The sequence below is a fragment of the Bombus bifarius genome, unplaced genomic scaffold (genome assembly GCF_011952205.1).
Source record: "Bombus bifarius isolate JDL3187 unplaced genomic scaffold, Bbif_JDL3187 scf7180000009211_frag, whole genome shotgun sequence".
Lineage (NCBI taxonomy): Eukaryota > Metazoa > Arthropoda > Insecta > Hymenoptera > Apidae > Bombus > Bombus bifarius.
Window position 1 is genome coordinate 14,503 of NW_022884971.1, and position 9,709 is coordinate 24,211.

At 33.1% G+C, this 9,709-nt stretch overlaps 2 protein-coding genes across 2 annotated transcripts; both read left to right on the plus strand.

The window, feature by feature from the left end:
* Positions 1–3,698: 3,698 nt before the first annotated feature.
* LOC117214599 (glutathione S-transferase-like) lies at positions 3,699–3,994 on the plus strand. The gene has a single exon (XM_033460805.1). The coding sequence runs from the start codon at positions 3,774–3,776 to the stop codon at positions 3,945–3,947; it is 174 nt and encodes a 57-aa protein (XP_033316696.1). The 5' UTR covers positions 3,699–3,773; the 3' UTR covers positions 3,948–3,994.
* A 1,784-nt stretch (positions 3,995–5,778) lies between these two features.
* LOC117214598 (glutathione S-transferase-like) lies at positions 5,779–7,344 on the plus strand. The gene is made up of 2 exons (XM_033460804.1): positions 5,779–6,029; positions 7,057–7,344. The coding sequence occupies exons 1-2, from the start codon at positions 5,793–5,795 to the stop codon at positions 7,222–7,224; spliced, it is 405 nt and encodes a 134-aa protein (XP_033316695.1). The 5' UTR covers positions 5,779–5,792; the 3' UTR covers positions 7,225–7,344.
* The last annotated feature ends 2,365 nt before the right edge of the window (positions 7,345–9,709 follow it).

Sequence of the window (9,709 nt, forward strand, 5' to 3'; positions counted from 1 at the left end):
CGAATTTCACCGAACTCTCAGAAATGTAATTCTCAGATCACATAAATTAAAAAGAAAGAACAAAAGAAAATACAAATATATATATATATATATGTATATATATAGTATGTATATAGTATGTATATATATGTATGTATATAGTATGTATATATATATATATATATATACATACGTAGCCACAAATCAATTTGGATCACGACAGATAAAATAGGTAGCAATAATGTCTCCACGAACATTATCATAATTTATTGGAATTTACATAAAAGTCAAAGAATGCTACTGTTTCAATGACACGGCGTTTTGTAGAGTTAGATAAATATGAATTGTGTGTTTGAACAAGTGTTCGGTCGTGTTTCACGCGACGAAAAAGAAAATCACAAGACAAGGTGTCGCCTCGTTGGAAGCAACAAATCGCAATACGAGGGTGGAAATTGGGTGACACCGGGAGGATTACGAGGGATGAGAAATCTGTCGAGAGCGTGAAAGGCTCGCGGTCACCGGGTTTCTCCAGTTCTGTCGCTTTTAACGCCGAGTTCTACCGCTTCGAGGATAGAAGCTGCGAAATATCGAGGCCATTGTCCAAAGATTTTCAAGAATATCCGATGCAACGTCTTGAAATTTACGAGAGCAAGTCTGATAAATTCTTATCTCTGGTACATTCGTGGCCAATTTTTTAATACCCTCGTAACTTGTAACGACAAATAAAAATATTGGTACAGGCCAATTTTTTTTGGATAAAATCTTGTGTGAATTTACAAAAAATACGATTCTTCGTTTAATTTTTTCCCCTTATTGTCTTTACATATTTGGAGTTTAAACGCGTTATAAGTACGTTTTTTTTTTAACATGATTACGTAGAATTCTTATTCTGAATAAATTATTTGTTTCCGCTTCATAACTGTTTCTAAATTACAGTGCATTTAATCTTGAAATGCACAGTAACATTTTATACTTTTTACGTTCTAAGGAATTTTCAGGATCGGTTAAAAATTAAATTACAGTAATGGTAATACTCAATATTAATGTCAGACGTGGATACTTCACTGTTTCGTATAATAATTTGTTATCTTGGCATCGATCAAGGTATTTAATATACAAAGCGTACAGATTAATAAGAATTTTAATTAATCCTTCTTCTATAGTATTCACCGTTCTTTTCGAGCTCGTACCATTTCAAATAGACTTTCGAATAGATTTCAAAGATTTGTCTGTTCAAATAAAACGCGATCTTTTTTATTTCCCTATCAGTCGTCCCGTTACTGTTCCGTTGTTTCCAACAGATTACAGATTCGTTTAAAAAACATTTGTAACGAAAAACAAACCCACTCGCAGAAATGTTATTCAATATCGCATTTATAACTTTCATAGACATCCTCCTCTCATTGCTATCATTGTAAACAGATTGAAACTTCGTTTGCAAACACTCGCGATTAAAAAAAAAAAAAGAAGAATTAATCTTAAACAATTTTATCTTGTGTTCCATTTATAATTTTCATAATTGTCTTCCCGACGTTGTATCATTTTAAATGGCTTTTTTCTATCCATCTATGTTGCAGCGAGATCAACGGTCCTAATTACTAAATTGCACGATGTGTTCATACAAATTCACTTTTTATGAACGCGATGAAACGAAATGAAACCTAAGTAGAGATTTGTTTTCTCATCAAGTATAACGAGTTTTATACTTTGGATAGATTGCCTCGTTGCGAGAAGGTCTTAATCGTTTATAATTGCGATTAAGTAATTGCAATAAGTCATATTTTTAAGAAACGTTCTCACATGCTGTCACACACTCTAATTAGAAAAGGATCATGAAACATTCGGTTTATGATATTATTTGTTTGTAAATCTTCCTGCTTCCGGAAACTTTTTTAAATATGAAAATATTTATATACAAAATTAAATATTTTTTTCAATATCAACACTTCTTGCGTTTATGTTGTCCTAGTCAGAATTATATTATTTCGTGTATCCTGTTGCTTTTTATATGATAGTCCTCCCGTTGGCCGCGGCTTCGTTATCAAGCCTGAGGCCCTCGTCACTAGTGTAACTATCGACAATAAAGGTACCCCACGCGCGACCGGACGATGGAGAACTTCAACGCAGAACCGCTACCTCCCGCGGGCCCTCCCCGGGAGGGCGCCTCGAGCTCGGACTCGGATATTCAGACTCGACATATATATTATTATATATATTATATATACTATTATATCTATATAATATATGTATTTATATCTATAAATATATGTATAAATATATCTATTTAAAAAAATAAAGTTGACCTTCATATATCGCCAATAATATCGCGTGCGTAAAAAGAAACTAATCACATTTAATTCTTTTTTTACATTTATTTATTTTTTATTATTATTTTTTTCACAACTAATTACATTTAATTATTACATTTACATACATTTAACTATTATTACATACATTTACATACATTTGATTATTATTTTTTTCATAATTATATCTCGTTTGAAATATTTTTCGACATAATTAATTGTTTCAAAAACACATATTCCAGCCTTCTAAATGATTTATTTTGCGTATTATACGAATTATTCCATCTATAAATAAATTGTTCTCTATACACACAAACACGCACACAGTCTGTTAATTACACGAGTTAATTGTAACATTTTTCTCGATAAGTTGACAGAGCAAGAAAAATGAGCGACGAACATACCTACAAACTAATCTACTTCAATGCCCGTGGTCGTGCCGAACATATACGGTATATATTTGCATATACTGGCATCGAGTATACCGACGAGAGGATCCCCGAAGAACTCTGGCCTGAATACAAGGATTGTAAGCGTGAAGAATCGATTTTTACTTTCATCGTTCAACTCTCAGATATCTACCATTTACTCAAACTTTTCTGTATATAAAACTTTCGTTTCACGTGCAGGCTAAACTTACTTAAAGTAAAATTTCATACGGAATAAAGTCGAACTTTTCATTAAGTTTTGCTTCCGTAATATCGTGTTTATCGAATACCAACTTAATTCACTTACGATTCTCGAATTTTTGTGTTGCAATCTTTATTGTTTTCAATGAATCGAAGCATTTCGAATATTTTGAGAAAACCGTAAATAGGTGACTTAAAATAGGAATACAAAAATACTTCTACGTTTCTCGTTAATTTAAAAACTTTTTAGGACTTGTCGGAAAAAAAGGATAAAAAATTGAAATCAGTTCGGAAATGAACAAGAACACAGCTAAAAAGTCGAAAGAACAAAGCAGACATAAAATTCGATCTTCCGTTGCGACATTTCTATCGTAAATAGTATAATAAAAGTTTTACGCAGCATAGTCTTCGATATAATCTTATATGTCGCTTGCAGATAGAGAAACCAAAAATCAACGTAAATCTGTAAATCAATCCTGTCGGTGTAAAACACAAAATTACGTTCGCAAGAGACATTCGATTTATATTCCTTGCATTTCAATTTTCATTACAAGAACCGTGTACATTTTCTAATATTTTTTCCGTGTCTGGTATTATCTTTTATCCTTGATTTTAAAAATTTTAGGTTCTTCCCAACAGTCAAAAACACGCGATACCCTGTCCATAGTAATCGTAAGAAAAGAAAAAAAGGAGAAAGAAGACATTTCTGTATTTCTTTACTAGGCCATGTTGATTAAAACCGAAATGATTTCGATTCATCTATTCACAAGAACGCAACGGCCTCGGAAGCTGTGTTGTGATTTCCTATCGATCGTTTCCCTCTACACAGTGTTCATATGAGCCATGTTTGTTCTTAGCAATGCCTTATAAAAAGCTGCCTGTGCTGGAGATAGACGGGACACCGGTAGCGCAGAGTAACGCTGTGGCGCGATACTTGGCGAGGAAGTACGATCTAATGGGAAAGGACGAATGGGATGCGATGATATGCGACGAGCTCGTCGATACTCTTGGAGATTTGAAGCAAGGTGAGTAACTGATGAGATGACTTTGCATTTGTCTCACCACAGAGACAGACGTTCAAGAATTCATTGTGAAAAGACGAGTACAAACAAGATACGTATGTCTTTCCGTTAAGCGAATGTTACAGTTTGTTTGCAAAAGTCAGTTTTTAGATTATAGAATCGTAGATAGAATTTAGAGGATAGAAACTTTTAGTAGTCACTTTTAGTTTAGTAAAGTCTTATCGACAATAAGCAGACTACGTTATGATACAACGATTCCAACTGAAGATTTCTATCGACATCACGAATTCGATGGCTTCCAAATTTTCTTCTCTGCAATCTCAGACGCTCAACTCGAAAGAATCTTTTAGATCCCCCGACAAACACTCGACTCAGGTTATCTATTATCGTAATCTTCCTACGGGATTTTTTTTAACTGCGTTGCGTTAACGAATAACGGGATAACATCACGTTTCTCTCAACGCCTTTCAACGTTCTACAACTTTTATTCTTTGCAAATCCCTGTCTCTATATGATAAACGCTGGTTATCCGCGGAAGGAGCGAGGACAACAAAGTGTTACTCAATGATCAAAGACAGGAAGATCCTGGTACGCGATAACGTTACTAATTTCCAATTACGATATGTGTGATTACGTAACATCTGCTGTCTGCATAATGCGTTAACGATCCGCGCGTTGATCGCATAAATATAAATCGAAGGGAATGGAATCGCTCGAAACTCATGCAACTATCCGCAGGTGTTTAAAATCGTGTTTTTACACCGCCAACGTAACGTCACGCCAGTCGAATCGAAAAATTATTACTAGACAGAGAAGGTGAACAAAAAACGAGGTAAATAGGCTACCGATTGAATAATATCATAACGATCGTATCTCTGGTTTTTGCTCGTCTTTTATATTTGTTTCAAATGTATAAAATATAATCGTATCGATATCGTCCACGATTAAAGCCATCCATCCGCCATCGACGAGGAACGAACGATTATATTTTATCATTTATGCGAATCCTTCTCTTCTCTTCTTTCTCTATTTACGCCCCTCGCCTTGCTTCGTACCGCCGATGATTCACAATTCGATGCACCTGAACAGCTGGAACGTCGCAGATTTTTCCGTACGATAACAAACGCGTTTTTGATGGCCTGCTTTAAACCGTGACGATCGCCATGACGTGCATCAATTGTCGAATGATGTAGTGCGACGATACTCCTACGCAACTTTTTTTTACGCTGTTTTTTCCTCCATTTTTTCTTCCTGTGTGTTATCACATGATCACGAGATACCTGTATAGAAGATGCAAAGAGTCTGTGAAGAATTTACAGATATTTAAGATTATCATAATGATTAAGCAAAAGCTAAGACGCAAAATATTGCTCAAGATGTAATTATGTAATATTTACTCAATTTCTAGAAGACTGTTTATATCTTGTTGTTATTCTTGATATGGAGATAAATATAGTATACTTTATTAAGACCTAGATAAAAGACTTTTTTCTCGTTTCTCTTCTCTTACTTAATCACTAAGAGTTATACAACGTTTATTCGATAATTCTGCTTCTCCTGACCTTTCCACAAATGGTTGTTTATATCTCGACATTCTTGGTACTTTTAATCAAATTTTAATAACAGTACTTTACTCGTCAGAAGTAAATAAAAAAGCTCTAAGTAGAAGCAAGGATTTACTTACCTTTCCTTTCTCGAATCTCAGTTAGCAATGTTGTTCCTCTTGAAAGATTCTCCAAGTTTCCAAGACAATTTCCACGCTGGTAACATTGTATATATTTCAAGTATCGTGAACCACAGGAACTTGTTGAGGCAATATTGAAGAAAGCAAAGAGAATGAAGAAATTGTAGGTACTATGAGAGGCTACTCCTTCTTTCACAACTTATTTTCTCTTCGTTTGGGGGGAAAAACACAAATGAACGTAACGGTTGGTTTCATATACGTTTCAGAAATCTGCTACTATCGCATGGTGGAGAATCCTGAAAAGAAGGAAGCGAGGAAGAATCAACTTTTGAACGAAACAATACCATTTTACTTGACTAAATTCGACCAGATTATTGGCAAAAATAAAGGATATATCATTCCTTCTACCGTAAGATTTTTTATCCAAATTTAATGTTAAAATTTTTAGTCTTTGTGCAAACTGGGCCATGTTGTCCATAAAAAATTATTGAAACTTTGTTGCGACAAGACAGCTTTAATTGTTGAGAGCAGAGTGTATCTTTAAAATTCACTCCTGTTAGTTTATGTACAAATGAATTTGCCAAGATTTTCAGCTTTTAGATAATTATTCATGTATCTTCCTCATCAAGTTTGATAGAAATTATTACTATCGTAATCAAAGCAAAGATTAAGATATGTAAAATCATTTCTCTGGATATGACACTCTTGTTTAATGAGTGATAAATGATACCATTCGAAATATCATATTTATATAATATATAATGATACTTACAAGTGTAATCACTTAAGTACAGATATCTGAATTTTTCTCACTGTCACTGACATAGATACGTATTATCGTTCCTTAGATTACTTGACCAGTTTATTTCTTTCATCACTGTGTTATTATATAATAATAATAAATAGTCACATTAAATTAATTTAGTATGATTATGTTGTTTAATAATACGTGTTTCATTGCAAAATATTTAGCGATTGAAGGGCTCATAGGAAACATGAAAGTGAAAGAATACTAGAATCTACAGTTTACGATTTCAATTTCTTTAACGAGATATTTATCATATTACACAATTCCTGTAAATGTATTTGTAATTATATCGCCGAAGAATTGTATTTAATTAAGCTATGAAGTTGTGGAATCGTGAGAAGGATTATTTTTATAGAACTGTCTAATTTCCATTCGACATTGATTCAGGATACACATTACTCTTTTTTACATAATACCAGTTTTGTCATTTTTAATTAACAAATACCTCCAAAGGTTGAAGTTTCTAAAATTATCCATTAAATTCTGACAATAAAATAAAAATCCAAATTCTTCCTAAAAAGCTAGTGATCTTTAGTTAAGAGTTCGATTTTTCACATTTTTCAAGGTAAATTAAAAAAATTGTTTAATAGAGGAGGTACAAAATAAATGTATACAAACCTTTTTTCAGACGACATGGGCGGACTTCGTATTTACAGCGGCCCTTGAAAATTACGAGTATATGTTTGGGGCAACAGCTTTAGATAAATATCCAGCTCTTCGAGCATTGAAGAGAAGGATTCATAGTATACCGGCCATTTCTGATTGGCTGATTAGGCGCCCATTCACCAACAGTTAAAAAGCTAAAAATGTGTGGAAAAAAGATGACCAGTACACCAGTATATATATATATGTACGCTGGCATCGCTATGTTGGTAAATGTTCGATGTTATACGTGTCGTAAAATGTAACAGTTCTATTTAAAAAAAAAAATTTCGTTTCTATGAGTACGTTAAAAGTTTAACTATAAAAAGTCTCATCTGAGCTGTGCTCCTTTATGGAAGGTATTATTGTGTTTGAAAGAACACAATATATAATAAATGTATGTATGTTGTATAATAAATGTATGTTCTTTCGAAAAAAGTTTGAAAATTTTCTTTCTTTTATTCGTACTTAACTTTTTAATAAAATGCACGATTAATTCTTGTGTCTCGTTTAAACAGCTTTTGGTCTATCGTTATTTCGAATTATTTGAACATCGTGTGAATTTACTATTTAATTTTACAATATCATTTACTATATAATTTTACAATTATAATTTTACAATATCAATAATTTACAATAAGTGAGGGAAAAATCATTGAATGTTATATCTAGATGTCTATATACTATTTTAAACAATACTTAACTCGAGATACTCGTTTCGTCTCTTCATGATACTTACTGGCAATACCGAGTACAAATATGATGTTCTTTGAAAATAAAAAATGGATTTGAAAACGTTAATGCACGTAAATTAAATTTGGTTTGGACATATATGACACAATTTGTATGGACAATGAAGAGTACGAATCTACGAATTTCGAGGTAAAAGTATTGATATATGTATCGATATTTCTGGTCGTTACAATATCTCTAATCAATACAAAGTTCTAACTGAATGTTAGAATGTTAAACGTTAAAACGTTTAAAACGTTAAAATGTAATAATAAAGTATAAATTATAATAAAGTATAAAGTATAATTTCGTCTGTGGTATAATCTTTCTATTCCATTTTGTTACGTCGCACCGCGAGCAATATGGCAACCAGATGTCACCGGATACTCGCAGCGTATCCTCTATAGTTTCAAGTACCTTCCATAAATCTCATAGATTTCCTAGAAAAGGTCCTTCAAACCAAACAAACGTCTGTTTCCGAAGAATTTCTAAAGACTATTGTCTACTCCGACTGGACAAGGGAAAGTTAGTTTTTCTCACGTATGCTGCAACTTTCCTCCCACTAACCACTTTCTCTCGAGGGCGGTTAAGACCCTTCGTTAACCAATTAACAACGAAGCCACTTCCTTCACTCTCCTAACTAAAATCGTCACCTACAAATCCGATGGTCCCGTGCGCTAGACACACCCATCCTTAGTTTTCCTCCGAGACAGCATCGTCTCCCAAGACAGTTCTGATTTCACATCCTTCGAACGGTCAATATCCTTCCATCGGGTAGGACACACCCACAGATCAGTCACTCATTCATCTCGTACATATTCTCAACGCGAGAATTGATTGTAATTTCAACAAATAAATAAAAAAAAAAAATCTGGTACATACGCACCAGCGTAACTGCCTTCGTTATAAGTTGTTGGAATAAACGGTGAAATATAACTTACTATACTGTGTCATATTCATTTAACCACCTCTTATCTTAACCGAAACAGGGGAACGACTACTTCGCGGCGTCGATTCACCGAATCGTAGCGAGAATTTACGCCTCTCGCTACTGCGACTGCGTCTCTCCGCGAACGGTCGTAACACATTGATCGACAGAAGTACTAAACTCTAATAACATAAATTTATATATTTTCTATTTCCCAGCCACCAGTTTTATAGATTTTTCTATCTTCTGTACTACTTTTATCCCTTTTATTTTTTCTTACATGAGATTATTGTAAATTTAATATCATTTGTTCGCAATATTTGTTATTTATCTTTCCTTGAATTTGAAATTTCGCGCTTCAATGTTGTGTGTTGTTCGACGTTTTATCGAACGATGTTTATCGAACTAGTTTATGAATACATACATAATCATTAAAGAATCTATAAACCGTACTAGTTTGTTTTTACTAAGTTTTGTTACAGAAAACATGTTCTCATAAGTTTTCAACTTTAATTTATGGAAATTTATTAACCTTAAACTATAAAATCATTCAATGAGTCTTTCCGGATGTTTTTATGTAGTCATAATTTCACATATCAGCACAGCTCCACCAATAGGATAAGAGTTACATGGAAGCAACAGAGGGGAAGAAGAACATATAGAGATCTAAAGGTTATTTTTGTCTCATTCAAGTTTCTGTTAACCGGCTTGGAAATTTCCTGTGCTTGTTTCGACTTTGAAGTCTTAAAAAAAAAATTGTAAGTAAATAGTATATATATAGTATATATATCCTGAGTCAAAGTTTCTCTTTATAAATAATAAACCGTTTAAAAACTATATTTTGTATGTTTTTTCCTTATTCATAATTAAATAATAAATATGAAATACTTCTACAGAAAGCCGACATCCTTCAATTAACCGAACAGCAGATGATTTAAAAATTAGTAGTTGAAAGAAATAAATGTTATTACATGTTCAT

Bases quoted from the DNA above. Each gene is read 5' to 3' on its own strand.
- LOC117214599 (XM_033460805.1), top strand. From the start codon at position 3,774: ATGCCTTATAAAAAGCTGCCTGTGCTGGAGATAGACGGGACACCGGTA.
- LOC117214598 (XM_033460804.1), top strand. From the start codon at position 5,793: ATGAGAGGCTACTCCTTCTTTCACAACTTATTTTCTCTTCGTTTGGGG. The intron at 6,030-7,056 runs GTAAGATTTTTT...ACCTTTTTTCAG, and splicing joins GATATATCATTCCTTCTACC to ACGACATGGGCGGACTTCGT.